Source organism: Lissotriton vulgaris, chromosome 8, assembly GCF_964263255.1.
Source record: "Lissotriton vulgaris chromosome 8, aLisVul1.2, whole genome shotgun sequence".
NCBI lineage: Eukaryota > Metazoa > Chordata > Amphibia > Caudata > Salamandridae > Lissotriton > Lissotriton vulgaris.
Window position 1 is genome coordinate 424,176,489 of NC_141696.1, and position 21,379 is coordinate 424,197,867.

General features: G+C 47.0%; 1 protein-coding gene across 5 annotated transcripts in view; it reads right to left on the reverse strand.

Moving 5' to 3' along the window:
- HERC2 (HECT and RLD domain containing E3 ubiquitin protein ligase 2) overlaps window positions 1-21,379 on the reverse strand; it is a 1,676,463-nt gene that overhangs the window by 1,183,214 nt on the left and 471,870 nt on the right. For all 5 annotated transcript variants that reach the window (XM_086934186.1, XM_086934185.1, XM_086934187.1 and 2 more), the window contains exon 36: window positions 18,505-18,692. In XM_086934186.1, coding sequence (XP_086790312.1) covers window positions 18,505-18,692 — 188 coding nt within the window. The remainder of the gene's footprint in view (window positions 1-18,504; window positions 18,693-21,379) is intronic.

Genomic DNA, 21,379 nt, shown 5'->3' on the forward strand with positions numbered 1-21,379 from the left:
TACTGAATTACACCACAAGCTATTTCAAAGTGAGCTATACTGCATACATTTATAGTATGGTGCAATAACAAAAATTATCATTATTGGACCTTATCTTCAGTAGTGAATGGATTCAAAATTAATCACTCTTTAAGGCAACATAGTGAACATTCATAAACACTGTACCTTAAGTACACAAGTACCAAAACCTGCATTAAGAAATCTTTATTTTGGAAAGGAAGAAATTATAAATATTTATGAACAAGACTCCTTTCAAGGATATAAAGATTGTCAACATTATTATCTAAAAGTAACTTTTACATGTTTTTTCCTCTTTGGCACTATCTAAGTTCCTCAATGCAATGTATCACAAGAAACATTTTACCCGTAACAATCAGTCAGTAGTATGTGCTACTGTATATTACATCATATGCATATTCTTGCCATCCAGGGATGGAGGTGGATGTTGCAAGTTGTTTTTCTTCTAAGAAGAGGTTTCGATTTCGAGGCAACTTTCGAAATCTACCCAAAACTCATATAGCCCCAGGACAGACTCCACCTTAGATTGCATTTTTCCCCATATGGGGAAGTGTAAGTAGGAGTAGAGATTCAAGGCAGTAAATTGTAGGTCTACTGTTAGAGAAATATGCCTTTATAAAGACAGAGGGCTGTACTGTGACTTTGCATTTGGAGAGGTGAAAGGCCACATGTAAATCAACAGCACTGCAAGCTGCAAATGAACACATCTGAAAGAAACAGGTTAGTATTAGATTCCTTACCGTAGAATATCCCCAGGTGTCAGACTGGATCCGGAACATTTTGCGTAGCAGTACCCCTGCACGTCGGTAGGCGTCGTCTGCGGCTTCGCGTCCGTCGTCGGCGCCGGGATGAAGTCGTCGGAGTACTTAGACGCCGCCGTCGCACGCTGACGTAATTTCTTCTTTTTTCCGCGCCAGCAAGCGCAGGTCCGGAGAAAGTGGTAACCTTTAGAAATTTTTTGACTAAACTTTTTGGATCTTTTGATCTGTTTTTCGAGTCGAACGACTCAGACGGTGCCGGTAGGGATGCCCGGGTTCAGACCCTGCGTCGACTGCAGCAGACTGATGTCGGTTACGGACCCCCATCGCCGGTGTCTTCATTGCCTGGGGCCCGACCACGATGAGAAGTCGAGCGCCGACTGCCAGGCCTTGACGTCGAAGGCTAGGCGGGAGCAGTCCCGCAAGCGCCTCGAGCTCCGACAGTCGGCCCCGCGCCGTTCGAGGTCCCGGTCCGGAAAGAGGTCGAGGGACCGGTCACGGGGCAAGAGTCGTCATAGCTCTGGGAATCGACCCCATTCCTCGGGCTCCAAGTCCTCAGGTAAGAGGCATAAGAAGTCGAAGAGGTGACATCGCTCTTCTGACTCCCCAGACACTCACGCGGACGGGGGTTCGGGTGACACTGCCCATGCGGCTCCTCCGTCGCGGCCTGCTCCATACCCGCCAGTCCCATGGCAGAACGCTACGCCGGAGGAGATCGAGGCCTTACTCATGGCCATGAGGTCGCTCTCTCCTCCGTCGGGTTCCGTGGCGCCTTCGGGCCAAGCGGCCCCTACTCGGTCCCCAAGCAGGCAGGGTGCTTCGGCCCCCGCGCCGTCGGCGACTTCAGTCCCGACGCTGCAGGGTGCCACTGGATCTGGGTCGTCGCCAGCCGACCTTACGACCTTGCCGGCGCCGACCCCCAGATTGTTGCCCCCGACGCCGTCCCCGGATGACGTCGTCCCCGGTCCTACCCACGATTCGGGGCCGGAGCGGCGCAACCCGGCACCGCATCTAGGAGATTTTTACTTCTATGACCCGGCCCCATCCTTTGACCCCGAGTATCAGGAGATGGGTGGGGAGGAGGATTGGGAGGGGTCTGAGGACCCTCTGGCACATGAGTGCCAGCCTTATCAGGACTGGGCAGGTGAGCTTGGGGATGCCAGTGGTCTGGACACTTCGCCGGACACTGGTTTTGTCTCCCCTCCTACCGTGGCTATGGAGGAGGGGGCTGCCTATAGTGTGGTGTTGACGCGGCGGCCAAGGCCTTATCCCTTGAACTCCACGTCGCGGCCGTGAGGACTAACCACCTCAATGAGGTCCTTAAACCGCAGGCAATCTCTTCGGAGCCTCTGCTTCCGTTTAAGGAGGCCTTATCTGACGTACTTCTGGGCACTTGATCCAGGCCCGCTACAGGTGCCCCTGTAGATAGGAACGTGGCCAGACACCACCGCCCGGCTCCAGGCGACCCTTGCTTCCTGTCCACCCACCCCACCCCCGAGAGCCTGGTCATCCAGGCCTCTAACTCCCAGAACGCATTCCCGACGGCTCCCACCGATCGGGAATCCAAGAGGTACGAACAGTATGGCAAGAAGATGTTCTCCTCACTAAGTTTGGGGTTGCGGTCCGTTAACACAGAGTGCCTCTTGGGCCGTTATACCCACTCTCTGTGGGACACGGTCGCAGCCGTGCTGCCACAATGTCCGGAGGAGGCCCGGACTAAACTCGCCCAAGCCCTTGCGGAGGGTCGAGATGCTGCACGGTATTCCATCCGGTGTGAACTGGATACAACTGACTTGCTAGGTAGAGCGATGGCAACGACAGTGGCGATTTGTCGCCACGCCTGGCTGAGGTCCGCCAACTTTTCGGCTGATGTCGAAAACACCCTTATGGACATGCCGATTGATGGCCGTCGCCTCTTTGGCGACAAGGCAGACAGTGCGCTTGAGCACTTTAAGGACTCCAGGGCTACAGCCAAGTCCTTGGGCCTGTCGGCCCAAGGCCAGCAGCCTGCTGCCTTTCGCGGCCAAGGAAGGGGCGCCCCCACACGTCGTGCCCGCCACAGGCCACAGACTAACATCCAGCACGGTCGCAGGCGTGGTAACCTCTGTGGCGGTGCCCGGGGACAACGGCGAGGCCTGTCCACATCCACACCCGCAGCATCCGCCTCAAAGCCTTCCATGTCCGAGCTTTCAGGCCCACGTGACGCCAGTGGGGGGCAGGGTTCGCCATCACCTCCTTCACTGGCGCAACATCACTTCGGACAGGTGGGTGCTGCAAATCGTCCGAAGGGGCTACTCCCTCCCCTTCGAGGCGACCCCTCCAGCCATGCCACCGCAGTACCACCGAGTGTAAGGGATCAGTTGAATCTTCTGCAAGAGGAAGTTACGGCTCTCTTCGCCAAGGGGGCCATCAGCGTGTTCATGGGCCAGAATTAGGGTGTGGTTGTTACTCCTACTACTTTCTGGTTCCCAAGAAGGGCAATGGGGCCTACGCCCTATCTTGGACCTGCGGAACGTCAACGGCTTCCTCCGGAAGAAGTTCAAGATGCTGACACTGGCTCAGATCTTAGCTGCCCTGGACCCGGAATACTGGATGGTAGCGTTGGACTTGCAGGACGCTTATTTTCACATCCCTGTCCTGCCGGCCCACCGGCGTTACCGGAGGTTCACTGTAGGCCACGAGCACTTTCAGTTTACCGTGCTCCCCTTCCGCCTTACCATCGCCCACAGGTGTTCATGAAAGTGATGGCGGTGGTCGCAGCTCATCTGCGCAGGTTATGGGTTTCAGTCTTCCCCTACCTCGACGACTGGTTGCTGCCCCAGTCGTCAGCCACCTCCAGACTACGGCAGACCTCCTGCACCTGCTGGGGTTCTCCATCAATGTGCTGAAGTCACACCTGTGTCCCTCTCAGAAGCTCCTCTTCATTGGAGCAGTTCTAGATTCGGCAAAGTTTTGGGTTTATCCTCCCGAAAAGTGGGTTCAGGATATTCAGGCTCTGATTCCGATCTTTCAGCCGTTATCCTGAGTCTCGGTCAGGTTGACGCTGCGGCGTCTGGGGCTGATGGCCTCCTGCATCCTTCTGGTGCATCACGCCAGGTGGCGGATGCGGGCTCTGCAGTGGGACCTGAAGTTTCAGTGGGACCAGCATCAGGGTAACTTGTCCGACCATGTCTTGATCTCAGAGGGTACTGCAAGACAGTTGCAGTGGTGGCTCACGGACCGCGATTGTGTCAGCGGCAGATCCCTCTCCCTACCCCAAGCGGAGCACGTAGTTGTGACGGACGCGTCCCTCCAGGGCTGGGGAGGCCACAAGGGAGAGGCGGAGATCAGAGGCCTCTGGTCTCCAGCGGAGTCCCGGCTCCACATCAACCTTCTGGAGCTGCGGGCAATCCGGCTTGCACTGAAGGCATTCCTCCCCTCTGTCCGGGGGAGTGTAGTGCAGGTGTTCACGGACAACACCACCGCCATGTGGTACTGCAACAAACAGGGCAGGGTGGGGTCGTGCACCCTATGCCAGGAGGCTCTGCGCCTATGGCAGTTGCTGGAACATCAGGGCGTCACCCTGGTGGTTCAACACCTGGCAGGTTCACTGAACGCCAGGGCGGACGAACTCAGCCGTCGGTGCATGATGGATCATGAATGGCGTCAGAACTCGGACGTGGCGCAAGTCCTCTTTCAGCAGTGGGGAGAGCCTTGGTTAGATCTATTCGCCACAGAAGAGAACGTGCAACGTCATCAATTCCCAAGGCAGCACTCGCTTGGAGATGCTTTACAAGTGGAGCTGCGGTCTGTTGTACGCCTCTCCACCTATACCACTTCTGCCCAGAATGCTGAAGAAGATCAGACGCGACCGGGCCCAAGTTATCCTTGTGGCTCCGGACTGGGCACGAAGATGCTGGTATCCCGAGCTACTCAGCATGTCTGTCGATCCCCCGATTCGTCTGCCTCTTCAGGAGGACCTTCTGTCGCAGCAGCAGGGGACGGTCCTCCACCCAAACCTATCCAGTCTCCACTTACATGCGTGGAGATCGAGCGGCGGCAGTTGAGGCCATTTGACTTGCCTCCTGAAGTCTGTAATGTGATTCTGGCAGCCAGGCGTCCCTCCACAAAATCGGTATACGCCTGCAGGTGAAAGAAATTTGTGGTATGGTGCACAGCAAAGGCTGTGGATCCCCTTTCTGCCCCTCTTTCAGAGGTTCTCCTCTTTCTTCTTTCTCTTGCCCAGCAAGGCTCTGCTCTGGGCACTATCAAGGGCTACCTCTCTCCTATTTCCGTCTTCTTAAGGCTCCCTGATCAGACATTTTTGTTCAAGTCCCCAGTTGTAAATGTGTTTTCTAAGGGCATCACTCATATGTTTCCTCCTGTTTCTTTCGTGATGCCTCGATGAGACTTGAACCTTGTTCTGACTTACCTGATGTGTGCTCCTTTCGAGCCACTTCATAACTGTCCTATTCGTTTCCTTACTCACAAGACTGCATTCCTGGTTGCCATCACCTCTGCCAGGAGGGTAAGTGAGCTCCAAGCTCTTTCCTCTAAACCTCCTTTCCTTTCTGTCCATCCGGACAAAGTTGTGTTGCGGACGGGACCCTCTTTCCTGCCCAAGGTAGTCACAGCCTTCTACATCGGGAAGTCCATCACCTTGCCCTCCTTCTTTCCGCCTCCGCATCCCTCGAAAGAGGAAGTGAGGCTCCACCGTTTGGACCCAAAACGTGCGCTCTCATTCTATTTGGATCACACACGCCAGTTCCGGGTGGATGACCAACTCTTTGTTGGTTACGTGGCGCTAAGAAAGGTCGGGTGGTGCACAAGCCGACCATCTCTCGGTGGGTTGGGTTGTGCATCAAGGTATGCTACTCTTTGGCTAAAAAAGAGCCTCCCGTTGGGCTGAGGGCCCATTATACTCGGGCCTCGGCGGCTACTACTGCCCTGGCTCGGGGAGTCCCCTTGCAGGACATCTGTCAGGCAGCTACGTGGGCCTCGCCGCACACGTTTGCAAGACACTACTGCCTGGACAGCCAAGTCCGGAGAGATGGCTTTTTCGGCCGTTCCGTTCCCCATGACTTTCTGGTGTGATCATTGGTTCGCAGACCCACCACCGGGGTTGGTATTGCTGGGGTATCTATTCTAAGGTAAGGAATCTAATAATAACCTGTTTCTTTCAGATGCACAAGTTACTTACCTTCGGTAACGATATATCTGTAAGAAACAGTAGTTAGTATTAGATACCTTATCCCCCCACCCATCCTTCCAGTTCTGCGAACCGATATTTAGGGTTAAGGTCATCCCCTTTCAGGGCCATAGTTTTATGTCACCAGTGTTGGTTTTTATCATGGCTCTGCGTTTCTGGCGCGGAAAAACTATGTAAAAGAACTGATGTCAGCGCGCGAGAGCGGCGTCTAAGTACTCCGACGACATCATCCCGGCGCCGACGATGGACGCGGAGCCGTAGACAACGCCTACCGACGCGCAGGGGTACTGCTACGCAAAATTTTCCGGATCCAGTCTGACGCCTGGAGATATTCTAAGGTAAGGAATCTAATACGAACTACTGTTTCTTACAGATATATCGTTACCGAAGGTAATTAACTTGTGCATTACTTCCATTCAGTAACACTAATTCGGCTGGATACTCTAAGTGCAGATTCCACATCTTAGAAAAATCCTCAAGGGCCAGACTGAATCTGGAAACATTTCTTCAGCTGAGCTAACTGTTCCTGTAGGGGGAACCATGCGGCTCTGTGTTAACTTCATACTAGCTATGAAATTGCTGGAGTGGAGCCCCATATAAGCGTCAGCTCTGTGTACAGATATCAGATTCTTCCTACGTCCAGCTTGTGCCCTCAGACGCAGACCATGACCAAATGGTGGTACCAAAGTGCTCAGAACAAACTTGGAACTTTTTCAGATGTCAAAAGTAGGCGACTCCACAGAACAGGGAGCTGGGAGGGCAGTGAAGAATATATAGGTAAGTGACTTGTTCTTCTGACGGACACTTCTACCTGCAAATTCCTCACCTTAGATACCAAAGCATTACATTCCCTGGTGGAGTGGCCTTCACACTTGACCTGCCTATCAATGCTGCAGTGCTTTAAGAATTTATGTGGAGGAGGAGGCGGTGGAGGTGGTGGTGGTGGTGGTTTTCATAGACAACCCTACAGAAGATTGTTCTCATAAGTGACAGTCGTTACAATTACAAATATTTGGTACTCTGATCTGTGTAGGTCTCTTGGTTACAAATGGACCTACACCGTTCGCTGTCTAAGTTTCTTCAACGCCACAGGTAGAATGTGGAAGCAGATAGACTAGCAGATGTGGAATTGTCCATAGGACTTTCCTTTTGTTCGGAAGGAAAGATTTCTTACGTTCAGATGAGAATGGATTTATTTAAATGTGTTAGGAAGTTGAAACTTAAAAAACAAGGGTATAAAGAGCAAGTACTAACATCAGCGTAACACAGTATCAACATTTAAAAGAGAGGAGGCTCTATTCAAAGTTCAGAAGGTAAACAAACAAGAAGGAATTGGTGGAATTATTACTGACTATAACACTGCGCATACTGCAGTTAAATCTATCCTGAATAGAAATTGCCATTTAAAATGGAACGATCCAGTCTTAGGAAAGAAGGTTCCACGAAGAATCCAGATTATCTAAAGAAGTGCCAAATCTATGAGAGATTAGCTAGAGAAAAGTAATAAGATTTAGAAGAAAGAACCTTGGCTTAAACTTTGTGATAGTTTTGTAAAACGTGCAAATTGCAAGGCATGTGGCTATTGTAAGAATGCTACCATTATAATGATTAAACAACAAGGGGTGGTGATGGACAGAGTTTCTGAATTAAGCAGAATACTCTCACCCAGTCAAGAGATCAGGGCTAGATCCAACACCGTTTTTTAGTTCACTGCACCATCCCAGCTTAGAACCTGGCTGTATGCAAATTAGTCTGTTCCTGTCCCAGTGCATGATGGGAACAGGGCAAACCAAACTACAAAGCCAATTCTTTCACTGGGAAGGAAACAAGCTTCCGGGGACCGGTTTCTGGCATTACAGCCTGATCTGTTGACTGGGTAGGAGTGTTCTGCTTAATTCAGATACTCTGTCCATCACCACCCCCTTTTCTGAATCGTTTTGTCTACCATAAGCGTGGAAGGGTATACTCAGACATGAGTCCCTTGCTCACTGCACCATCAGGATTCAAGCAAGCCGGGCCGAAGACGGCTGTAATGCCAGAAACCGGTCCCCGGAAGCTTGTTTCCTTTCCAGTTAAAGAATTGGCTTGGTAGTTTGGTCTGCCCTGTTCCCATGATGCACTGGGCCAGGGACAGACTAATTTGCATGTAGCCAGGTTCTGAGCTGGGATGGTGCAGTGAGCTAAAAAACAGTGATGGATCAAGCCCTGATCTGTTGACTGGGTAGGAGTGTTCTGCTTAATTCAGATACTCTGTCCATCACCACCCCCTTTTCTGAATCGTTTTGTCCACCATAAGCGTGGAAGGGTATACTCAGACATGAGTCCCTTGCTCACTGCACCATCAGGATTCAAGCAAGCCGGGCCGAAGACGGCTGTAATGCCAGAAACCGGTCCCCGGAAGCTTGTTTCCTTTCCAGTTAAAGAATTGGCTTGGTAGTTTGGTCTGCCCTGTTCCCATGATGCACTGGGCCAGGGACAGACTAATTTGCATGTAGCCAGGTTCTGAGCTGGGATGGTGCAGTGAGCTAAAAAACGGTGATGGATCAATCCCTGATCTGTTGACTGGGTAGGAGTGTTCTGCTTAATTCAGATACTCTGTCCATCACCACCCCCTTTTCTGAACCATTATAATGAGTCTCATTATTAATTAGAAGTTTAAGATCGAAAGTCATCTAAATTGTAAAATAGAGTATGCAGTGTATATTCTGAAATGACCCTGCACTAAATTATATGTTGGAAGCACGATTCTTCAGGTACATTGACGTGTCCTGCAACATATAAGAGCAATAAAAAACAATAGCCCCCACTACCCAGTGGCACAACATTTTTACCAAAAACATAACAGTAATACCAGCAAAATTAGATGTATTTTAATTGATCAGGTTAAAAGAGATCTAAGAGGAGCTGACAGGAAAAGTGCCTAGTGCCGGTTAGAATCTTGTTCCATCTTATCCCCTTGTAGCAAGGAACCTTGGGGACTAAATTTAGATGGAGAATTATGTGTCCATCGTTAACCCTCCCTTTCAATAAGTCTCCTTTTTATTTTTTGGCCATGATGCTTTTGACAATCTTAAAGTGTTTTTTTACGTAATTTTAATTGCATTATAATTGGTATATCTCTCCTCTTCAGATATTAGTGGTCTAGATTTCTTACAGCAATTTACTACTTATCCTTATTGGGGAGAAATAGATGATAGGAGATAAGTTGAGTTTAAAAAACTAAGCATTTAACTTTAATAGATCAGCTAGTATCATTTTTTAATCCCACTTGGGCATAATTAGGGCACAAGAATGATGAAGTAATTAACTTTTTCTAATGTGCTCTTGTAATTTCACTAACTTAGATTAAATGAATTATTTTGAACAATGAACATGTAATTTCTTCTTCTGTATTTTCCATTTATGTTCATTATTTGCATAATATTCAAACAGAAATAGCTTTCTTTTTTGATTGAATGTTGTGATAATGAAAAAGAGAAAGTAGGTTTAGTTTGTCTACGTTCACTACGTACACGTGGATGTATGTTAAGATTATTATTATTATTATTATTATTGCATTTATTGAGCGCACAGCTACCCGGAGGTTTCCCGGCGCTTGCCTTGGGAACCCGTCCTGGCTTTTTTCCCTGTGAGATAGCCCCTACAGGGCATCCCCAAGGTGAAAGCCAGGCATCCCGCCGCAGGGGGGCCGTTGTGGAGATTAAGCAAGCTTAATGCCCAGAGTTGCAGAGTGAGAACCCATGATTAGAGCAGGCACCGAAGCGAGAATTATCGAGTCCGTGGACATTTGAGCTCAAGACCCTGCCGCGTCGGGAATTGAACCCTAGTCCCGGGTCTGACCTCAGCTTCCGGGTCTGCCTGCTCTACACCGTGAGCCACACTTCTCCAAGATACTCCAAAATGGCCTCACTTATAGTGACCAAGGCTTCGGAGGAGGCCGAAATGCATTGATGGATCCACCTCCAAACGGTGAATAAATATTTTGCACTGCAATATGTCCTTTATGTGCTGGCCTTTCTTACTGGAGTGTGACACAGACAAACAGACAGACACCCCTCCGCCCCAGTAAAGTTACGTTTGATTAAACCCCTCTATATAAATATCTATACGTATATTGAAGCAGCAATATTTATAAGGGCTGCGGTCCACATGTATCTTGTGCTACCTTTTAATGGTTTCAAGTAATTGTAAGGAGGGCACAGGGGTCTGCAGGGCGGCAGTTGCAGGGGTGTCTTTTGGTGTCGGGAAATTTTATCCTCTGCTGGTCGTAGTTGGAAGGGTCCCTGATTGTGAGGCTGCAGGCGTCATCAGGAGTTTTGAGGAGGGTTCTTGGGTGCTAGATTCTAGGTCACAGTCGCCGGGGGGACGACCTCATGGTCTTTTTCGCACAGGTCGGGCTCGACAGGTGCAGAGTGTGCTGGGTTTGCGGTTCCTGGCTGGCACCAGGGGTTGTTGCTGTTTGAGCAGCACCACTGCTCGTGGGTGTCCCAGTCTTTGGATGAGCAAGGAAGTCAGGTCCTCCGGGGTTTTTGATGTTGCTGACCACAAGAGACGCCAGGATTTAGCAGGAGCAGGTTCGAGGGTCGAATGGCCTGTAGGGCTGGGGCCAAGTAAGTTGGTGTTGTCCGCTGGTTAGGAGCTGCACGGCAGGTCAAATTTCTTCTTGTTCTTCTTGGTAGTTTCAGAATCGGGACCTCAGGAAGTAAGGTTCAGGGTGACCCTAAAGACTAAATTTAGGGGCGTTACAGGTATGGGAAGGTCAGGGACTAATGGGTCCCTACCCTGGGGTGAGTACACTCTCTAACCTGCCACTCTCCAGTGGGAGGGGGGCAGGAGCCTGTCTATGATTGGGTAGGGCTCCCCATCCTCAAGATGGCGAGAGCTCGGAGTTGTGCTTCACCTCGCCTCCCCCACCTGAGGAGTGGGATTGGCAGAGGCTGGCACACCCCCTTTCCTCACTTAGGTTTTCCCGCCTGTCTTACCGCAAGAGTGGGGGTCAGAACCGGTGGGGGCTAGTTGCTGAGTACAACAAGTGGCCTGGAGAAGCTCACAAGGGTGGCATGCCTTTGAAGCTCCCCCTGCCCATCCTGGGGGCGGAGGCCTAGCACCTCGCCCCAGTCAGGACGCTGGAGGTGGGTTAGTTTCAGGGGGCAACACTAAGTTGCCCTCTGTAGTGTATTTTACATTAAATCCCACACTGGCATCAGTGTGGATTTCATGTGCGGAGAAGTTTGATACAAAACTTCTCAGTCTTCAGTGCAGCCATTATGGTGCTGTGGAGTTCCTGGTGAAAATCTCCCACCACCATATACTCTTAATGACAGCACTGCACTTCCAGTGCCCAGGAATAGACCTGGTTACAGTAGGGGTACAGGGCTCATGCTCTTGTACCCACACCACTGGCATAGGGCACCCAGCTAGAAGGGTGGCTGAGGTGTGCCAGGGCAGTGGGTTGTGGGCATGGCACACAGGGATGTGTGAAGAATCAATGTGGACTAGCCCACTGTGAACCAAGTAAGGTCTTGCCTCTCCCCCAGCCATTTGTGGGCATCCCTCTTCTGGCCACAAGCGGAGTTTACCATTTATTTCTCATAACTCCCACAGATTGATAACGGGAGTGCCTCTCCCCTGCGCCCCGAATCTCTGGAACAAAATGTTATAGCGAAGTAACTATTGGTGCTATTTTATCAACCACGTAATTTCTATATGTTTGTTTGTCTTACTATGCATTTAGCCCGTGTGGGTGCAAGCTTTCTATTAGAATACGTAATTTTTATAGGTCTGTTCTGTCTCACCATATAATGAGTCACTCCAGTAGCGCCTCACCAAGGCCGCCCACATACCGCGGGGTGGCCCTGTTATAGATCGCCAGGTAGCACAACGCTACCCGAGTACGCCACTATGTTGATCTATTCACAGTTTTAAAACTACCCTTTGGTAAATGAGCGCCACCACCGCTCCCAGCATTGGCATGTCTTAACCTTTTGCCTGCATGCCGCGCTCCTTAGAACAACAGTCACTTGTCTTTTTATCTTTTGGTCACGAGGTACGTTCATGCATGCAGCCAGACAATTCAATACCTGCTAACGCATGACGCTCATTACATGTATGCTATGTTATGTTTTGTTCCCTCTTTCCACAGGATTTTTCTCACAAAGCAGCTAGTGTCTGTAAGTAAATAGACACAGTTTTAACCTTCAACTTTTCCACACACTTTAGCGCTTGTGTAGGAGTTAATCACCAGTGGCACCACTTTTGCCACTCACTTCACTTTACTTTACTTTTCTTGGTCCTGACGAAAGTCCCGCCTATTTTTTAAGGGACTGAAACATGTAGACCGCAAACACATAGTCAACTCATAGCAATACGCTATTTGTAGTTGCACCACATATTTTAATCAACACCCTGGGCCGTCTAGAATAAATCAGTAGGCAAGGATTCCCAGAGGTGCCTTTTAATATTCACCTTCATCCACATCACACTGTTGCACTACACCTGCTCCGCTGTAGTCAGGCGTGGAAGCACAACCAGGCGGCACTCGGCTGCCTGGTTGGACCCCAATGATGAAGCATGACACTAACCAGGTTGGTGTGCGAGGGGTTTATTAACAAGACCTATTGGGTCCAGCCACAAGGCCGCAATCACAAATGACCTAGAATATCAGACATATTCTAAACACACAGTGGGCTAGTCCACATTGATTCTTCATATTACACTTGGGGATAGGACGCGCCCCTAAAAACCCTTGCTCGCCCAATTGTTTAGCCTTACACAGGGATGTGTGCCATGTCGACTCTTTGTTTTGTGCTGCACCAGGACACTCATCCTACAAAGGCAGTGTGTGTGTGTGTCAGGGTACAGGGCCTCTAAGGGTGGCACAATAAGTGCTGCAGCCCTTAGGGGCCTTCTCTGGTCACAGTGCCTGGGTACCTAGGGTACCATTTACTAGGGGCTGACATGTGGCCAGAGATGCCAATTGGGTTTAGGTTTCAATGCAGTTTTAGGGAAGGAACACAGGCCCAGAGTACCTGATTGGCAGGAGCCCAGGGCACACTCAGTCAAAGTACATCAGCAATTCAGCAAAAATAGGGGGCATACCATGCAAGAAAGATGGCACTTTCTCACAGCCGCATCTTCCTGAGGTCCTCCATTGAATTCAACGGCGGTTACCGATGCCACTTTGCATCTATGCTCCCGGCTTCTCTGGTGTAGGTATCCTGGTTCCTAGAGTATCCACGGATGGAGTGGCTCTCCAACCTTCTGTTTTTCAATGTGTTTCTACAGGGTCCACTGGGAAGGGTACTTCTTTAAAATTGCAACCGCAACTTACCCATTGACTTAAATTGAGCCCGCAAGGTTCCTGGGTACCTACCTTGGGTGGTTTCTTGGGTTCCCGGCATTTCTACTGCCTCTGGGTACAGTCTTCACCCGAGTCATCATTTGTGTCCCTCTATTTTAGTATATAGTTTGGTCCCCACCCCCCCTGGTGACCACTGTGTAATATGAGCTTCTTACCTATTTTCTTTGCAAAGTATTGTGTGAATTTTGTATATCCCTGGGTAGGAAATATTTGTATGTGCTAGAGAATGTCTTATAATAAATATATATTTTTATAAATACACTAGTGGTTAATTTTCACTTAATCTATACTTAAAGATTACACTCTGGTAAAACAAGCTGCTTTACACTCCTTCTGGACTAAGCCTGTAGGCTGCTTTCCAAAGCTACTACTTAGAAAGTTTTCTAAGATTGTCTAACACCACTAAAATCACATTAAGGGTTGTCTGGATTAGGGCAGGGTGCTACACTTACATAAGTGAGCACCATATACTATGCCAGCGTCTCACAATGGCAGCTTAAGTTGATAGAATGTTTCTGAAGATTTGAAGAGAACAAGGGTCAGAGGGGGAGACGGTGAGCTTGATTGCTTTGACAAGATCCAGAAAATCAGTTGGTGATAGTTCTGTAAAAGAGCGTAGTTGATGTGTTTGCCTTTGGCTGGAGGGAATTGTGGGAAATGGGTTGGGTTTGTTGGCTTTTTGTGGTTTAAGTAAGAATCCAACATATTTGCCTTAAATGTGTTATAGTTAGCCAGCTTTTCACAAACATCTTGAGAAACCTTAAGAAATGGGACTGGTACTTTCTGTGCATTTTGGCTTACGGAATTCGGCGAGTATTCAATAGACTTTTTTTATTGACAAATTTGCCATTGTGGATTCGGTTTGAATAGTATAGTTTTCTGACTTGTATATTCTGTATTATAAGCTCACCAAAAGCGCACACCATCATCTAAAGGGCAGAAACTGGACACCAGGACTTCATATTACAAAGTCAAGAAAGACCTGGGCATAATCGAGTCAGCAAAGAATGAGCTTACTTCTTGACGCCCCGGCACTTTAACACCTTAGCTGCTTTGGAACGTCCAGCTCCAGTGGTGAACGTTCCATTGCGCAGATGCAGCTGGAACGTCCAACGGCCGACGGCAGCACTCCCGAGGTAGTGGTGCCGTCGGCCGCTGGTATAGGCGCAGCACTTAAGAGGTTAAGTCGCACCACAATGGGAGCAACGGCAGACTGAGATTTTTAAACATGCACTTATACGACTCAGAATTTTTGATTCAAATCTTTGAAATCATTTATGTTTCTTCCCCCAGATCCTCCCTTAATAGCCTATTGCATGGCATCACCAATTTTGGTAAAAATTCTGGTTTTTCAATCAATTGGTCAATATCGGTTCTAGATTGTCTGCATGACCCTCCACCCGCCCCTCCGAGGGGGTTTTCGATTGCTATAGCCAAAGACGGGTTCAGATATCTTGGCATCTTTGCTACTCCAGATCCCCAACTATTCTATGAACGAAACCAGAAGGGCCCATTACAGAGACTTCACAGTGATGTCTCTCATTGGCGTTCACTACCTTTATCACTCCCAGGCAGAGCGGCTCTTTTTAAAATGTTGGCACTCCCGCGCTTTTTATATGTCCTTCAAAATTGCACATTCCCGATTGCTGATTCCTATTTCCGTGCGCTGGAAGGAGATCTACGGCTCATTTTGTGGGATGGTAAGGCGCCTCGAATTGTCCTTCATAAACTTACTCAGGGATGGTACGATGGGGGCATTTCCCTGCCAAATATGCGCCTTTATTATTGGGCCTCCCAATTGGTGACCACCAACTTTTGGGTTCATGGGTCGCCTACGAACCCGGCATTTCATTTAGAACGCTACCAGACAGGACGAGAAGGTTACCTGGGTGCCTTGTATGGTAAATTCCCCCGGAATCGCTATGTAAGGCCCATGTCTCAAACAATAGCTATTTGGCACTGTGCTAACAAGAGCATGGGATGGTCGGACGTGTTTACCAAGGCTACTCCGCTCTGGGCCACACAGAAGTTGGGCTCCCTTTGCCACCATAAAGGGTTTGATAAATGGGATATGATCGGAATCTCTGCTCTAGGTGACCTGATCCATAAGGGGAAACTCATGACTTTTACTGACCTCCAACAGCGACACGCTCTTGCCCAAGGTGAGGCCTTCAGATACCTTCAAATTACACATGCTGTCCTCGCGAACGTGTCCGACCTTTCCTCCCTTCCAGAGGCCTCACCTCTCGAGGATTGGTTACTTTCAGAACCTCTCTACGCAAAGGCGATATCTTACACGTACCACAAATTATGTAACATGCCCAACTCCTTCCAGTCCCTACGAGACAAGTGGCAAGGTGACATAGGACACCTAGAGGATGACGAATGGCAATCGGCACTGATGTCCCCTAGGGAAACGGCGATTAATCACCGTTTTAGATTGATCCAACTGAAGGTCCTGCACAGGGCCTATATGTCCGCTCCTCTCCTGGCCAGAATAGGAAGGCGCCCTGACGATCAGTCTCTCCGCGGATGCAGCCTTCACTGGCTCCTTTTATCATGTTCTGTGGGAATGTCCTATCATACAACAGGTCTGGGATAGGGCGACCCATAAAATGACGGAAGCAATAGGGAAACCCATCCCTCTTTCCCCTAGAGAAGGGATTCTTAACATATGGGGTCCCACAGACCTTACGGAGGTGGAGCTCCAGTGGGTGGCCCTGGGCTTTCTGCTGGTGAAACGTGCTGTGGCAATGCAGTGGGATGCCCCCCAGAGGCCTCTTCTAGTGGAGTGGGTGGCCGAAATGGACAGATGTATGTTGGCCGAGAAATCTGTGTTTAAGATTAGGGGGTGTCCCAGGAAATGGGATAAAAAGTGGGGACACTGGAATGTGTATGGAGGTGAGATCTGTACTTCTCCTACTATTGATATGGCTCTGGATAGGGCTGGATCTCGACGTCATACTGATCCCGGATGTATTATTCTTTCTGTATTGCCCAGTATTTTTACTTTGTATTGCTTGTAATGAGTATTGGATGATGACTCTACTTTTTCCCTTTTTATTTTTTCAATAAAATATTAAAACAAAAAAAAAATCTTTGAAATCAGTTACCAGTTTAACATGTCAAAATCACAAGTGAATGAACTTCTTTTAATAAGGATGAACTGATACTTTTACAACTGGTGCTACAGCAGTGTCTGACACAGTCATTTTTTTATTGCTATCAAGAAGTTCCATGTTTGATATCTATTTGCAACTAGCGCTTTATTACTGAACACGGTGTTATTTTTTTTTCACATATGTTTCTAGCAATTTGCAATGGCTTTTATTAGCCGAGCATAAATAAACTTGAAACTGTAGTAAATGTGTATGCATATCTTGTCTTTGGGGTTATTAGTTTTGAGCCAGTTGCGTTCAATCTTTTTTAATTTTGCATTCATCCAAGGGGCGTGTGTGCTTTTGTTATGCTTCGATGTCTTCAGAGGACTTAAGAGATCAAAAGCTCTCTTGAGTCATCCGTGGACTGTGCAGAATTAATGGATCGCAGATCTGAGTTGGAGGTAAGGAGATTTTCTAGTTCCTCCATATTCAGCTTGTTTTATGGTCAGTATGTGGTTGGGGGTAGGAAGGTTTTAATTGTGATGGGTTTTTTTGTATTGTAAAGCAATGAGGAAGTGGTCTGATCATCTAACATAAGTAATTCTTACGAGGGTTACTGGGTTTGGTTTGTCAACAAATTTATCTAATGTGTGTTCAGAGATTTATGCGTTATTAGGAATGAGTTGCTGTAGGTTATAGGTCTATAGGCCAATGAGGATGGTTCTGGGTGTGGCATATTAGGTTTCTCAAACCATATGTTAAGGTCACCAAGGATGCATAGGTTTGGGTATGCTGTAAGAAGATTGTGTCTGGGAATGTAGAAATAACAGGTCGTGGTCTGTGATGAAGGAGAAGGAAAAAGTTCTGTGAAAATGTTGGTGTAGGGTTCCATCTGACAGGAAGGGTCACACCACCTTGTAAAGAAACATCCTCAGTTTTTGTAAAATGTGTTGTTTCTTTAAATATGATGGCCAAGCCGCTTCCTCTTTTGCCTATGCGATTTTGTGTGACAGTTTTATATCCTGATGGAACAACTTCATGAAATACTGATGCCATGTTTTCTTCCAGCCATGATTCTGTAATGAAGCTGGTGTGCTTGGGGGTAATTCTCTGCAGATTACAATCTTTCTGGATACTGTGCTCAAATCACTGAAATAAAGTACAGGCAAATACGTCCAAAACAACTTGTATCAGAGTCCAGACTAACCAGAGAGGCAAATCCACTGCAGCGCTGGATAAAATGCACCCTCCCATAATGGAGACAAACGGAACTAAGTGCTGAACTAAGTGAAGTCACAAGGAGTGATGGCAACCTCTAGTACTTAGACAGCTGCACCAGGAATAGGAACTATCACAGTGATGGGTGTTGGGATACATTCACAACTGGAGATTATGAAGTGCCTTACTCCTTATATGAATGTCTAAAAAGCTTGTTGTACATAAAGAGGCACTAAGGGCTGAATATTCATGAGGGTAATTATGTTGTAGACATGGCCATTGGTTGGAATGACTACAAAATAAAAATGAACACGTCATTTATTTTACCCTATACTTTCTTTTAAATATTTTTCCTTTTTAGGGCATTTTCTAGTATTTCATCTCTGCAAGTTCATAAGGCTACAACGTTCTTTTTATCAAATAGTAAGTGAAGATGCTGGGTAGCCAAGGTGTTGCATTGCTACTGCACAATGCTAACCGGATGTAGCCACATCTATTCGGTACGGTGCAATGGCAGTGCGACACCTGGAGCATAAGTGGCTCTAGAAGGAACAATTACAGAGTGAAAAAATAGTGTCTGTTGTCCCAACATGAGGCTCAGATATAATAAAGATATACAATATCTGGAAAGGGAACATAAACCTTTATAAAAATGATTTCCTTTTAGAGTTAACTCAGGGGCCACATGTTTAAAAAGGAAAACAAAAAATATAGTCAGCAGATATTAAAGATATGCCTTTTTTACTACACTGTGCAACCCTCATCCAGCAGAGATTATAGTCCACTACTCTGAGAAATCGAAAAGAAATTGACATATGTGCAAGCAAAGAGGAAACCGCAAGTAAAACATTCACTTGATACCTGATCTCCCCATTTCCAGTCAACACCTCTCATCACTCTGGTGCCAATTTTCATCATAGTTGCTAACTCTGGTCCGGAAACAGGAAGTTGCACAGGGGTGGTTTCCTTTCTCGACTCTTCCAAAACTGTAGCAGATGGTCCAAGAACGCATGTACTCATATCATCTTCAAAGTTGTCCGAACTGGGACCTAGACAAAGCCATCACAATTGGCATCAAGATAGAGGTCAAAAACAGCTCAGAGAACACAATAACATTTATCTAAACATTTATGCTAAGACAGACCCTAGAACAATTCACTATTTGCAATCCTGAATTGGCTATTGACACTGTGTACATGAATGAAAAAGAGTTATTTTAAACAAAATAAACAGGTACAGAAGATGCTCTGAAAATTGGACCATTCAAAACGTGCTCTCATTGCCTAATAACAAAAGTCAGTTCAAAGGAGGAAGCAATAAAAAAAAAACAATCAAGACTCCAGCAATGCAGATTATCAGTCATCATAAACCAGCAGACATTTGGTTTAGCCCAAAGGTAAAACAGCCTAGCATCAATTCGGTTAACAGTGGGTAAACATGTAAATAATAAACATCTTTTAGGCAGATTGCCCCTTAACCTACCAACTTGAGATGTCATTAGCAGTAGTGTGGGGTTCAATATTGTGGATACCCAAAAGTATGCCAATGAACTGTGTTGATTTGAAGGGACTGCAGAGTTTAGGAAGGTGACATGGAATATGAAGCATCTTAATTTGTCCTGTTTAGTCCAGCTATTTAAGGATGTACGTTAAGCTTCAGGTCTCTCAGACTCAGTGGTCAATGGTGTTGAATGCTGCTAATATATGCCTTGTGTGAAAGTTTTTGTTTGCCTAAATCCGAATGTAGGCCTTTGTGGTTGTGGCAGACCTAATCTATTACAAAAATCTGCCCAACAGTAAAAAACAAAACGACAGGGGTGTACTGGGGCTTGATCAGAGTTGGCAGTCCAATGGATGCACAAGTATAAGAAGCACAGTCCTAACTGTATACCTCTTGGATGACTTTATACATTACGAGAAGCTGAAAGGGCACAGAGGCAATCACTGAATGGGGATAGATTGGGAAGAGGAACCTAGGCTTAGAAGCCTAATGCAGAATGAGTCCTAAATAGGGATGTAAAACACATTATTGCTTCAATTGACACAGTTTTCTGTTGCTACATCTTTCAGAGAGTGGTTCCGATGAGTTACAGTTACAGAGCTCCCTCATATATTGACTAAGGACCTTTGTCACAGTTCTCCTCTTCCTGAATTATGTTTTGCTTTGAAAGCAAGAATATAACCATTGCCAACAGAATCAGATATATAAGAGAGTACATTTCTTTTTGGGTAATAATAAAACAATGTTGAGTTATCAGAGAACAGAAAATTCATATAAAGTGATCATCTTTTCTTGAGGGGTATCTGGATAGGACGTGCAAGAAATCTCCATCAGTAGAGACTGGTTGATGACATTTAGGGCAGAGAGTATGTTTGTGAGCTTTCGGATCCTGCTATGCTCAAAACCAGAGGCAACTGAAAGGCTGAGATGCTTTTAGTTGTCTGAGTCTGCACGATTTTTTCGCAATACCACAACTCTTTGCCTTGTCCCACAGGACTGGGAAACAGATGGTATTCCTAGAACAAAGAGTGCCAGACAACCTGTAAGTTAAGACCAATGCCAGATGCATCCTATAAACGCAACCAATTTTAGGTTTCTGAAACCATTCGGCAATCGACAAGTTAAGCCACACAAGCATCTTTGGGACACGTTTTTAGGTCCTGGGGAATCTTATACTAAATAAATACCTTGGGGTGGAGCCCCCGTGTTAAGCTGTACGTAGAACTTGGGATGAAGCTTAGTGTAGGGAAATAAAGACTTTTTTCAGAGTTGCAGCAGTCAGGGCTTACTTAGGTCTGAGAGCCCTCCCCAAGCCTGGAATTTCTATCTTTGAAGAAAACGTATGTTTGTCCGCTAGTCAGTATGATAGGAGTTTTAAGAGCTTTCAACTTCTAAAAGTCTAAGCCCCAAAAAGCAGTGGCACAAAAAATATTTTTTTAAGCTAAAAACAATACATCCACAATGCATGGCCACGTTGTGTAGTTAGATCCCCGCCACTGTAGGAACGTTACGTGCACAGGTTTCTGAGAAATAGGATAACATTCCTTAAACCAATGAATGGCAGCATATGCAGATGGCCAGATTCTAATTGGGAAGCAGTTGGTAAGAAAAAATATCAAGGCCGCCAAGAAAGATAATGAAGGTAAAATATTAGGGGTTTGCACAGGCTATGCTCAAATCGATTCAGAAGCCCAAAGAGGAGAGAAAGGACTGGAGCAACGTTGTTATGAAAAGTGAAAAAAGGTGCCCGTCTGTGGGCCTGTTTGTGGAACCATGGGCAAATGGGATTACAGGATAGAGTCTGGTGGGTAACAGTCATTTACCAGTGATGTTCCAACTTCGAACCTCGGATGGAATGAGCTAGTTTGATTAGTGGAAGGAAGAGAAAATGCATGAGATAATCCACCCTGCAACTGATTGTGCAGCTGAAGGAAATTCTATATGGAGAGTTCCATGGCTCACATTGACCAGTTTAAGAATATTTCGTTGTTTTTTAAGGTAATATCTGAATGTGGTCTTCATGTCAGAGTTGTACTGAGATTTCACTGCTTTACTGAACTGATTTGTTAAAAACCGAGCCCAATCTTCGAAATAAGAAAATATGAGATCCTTGATGACAAAGGAAAAGAAATGGTTTAAACCTCATTGATCCTTGTGGCCAATATGCCAGCCACTGAGAATGCAATGTACCAAGACTAATGTTACAAATCTTGCTTACACATATTTTAAAAGGTGG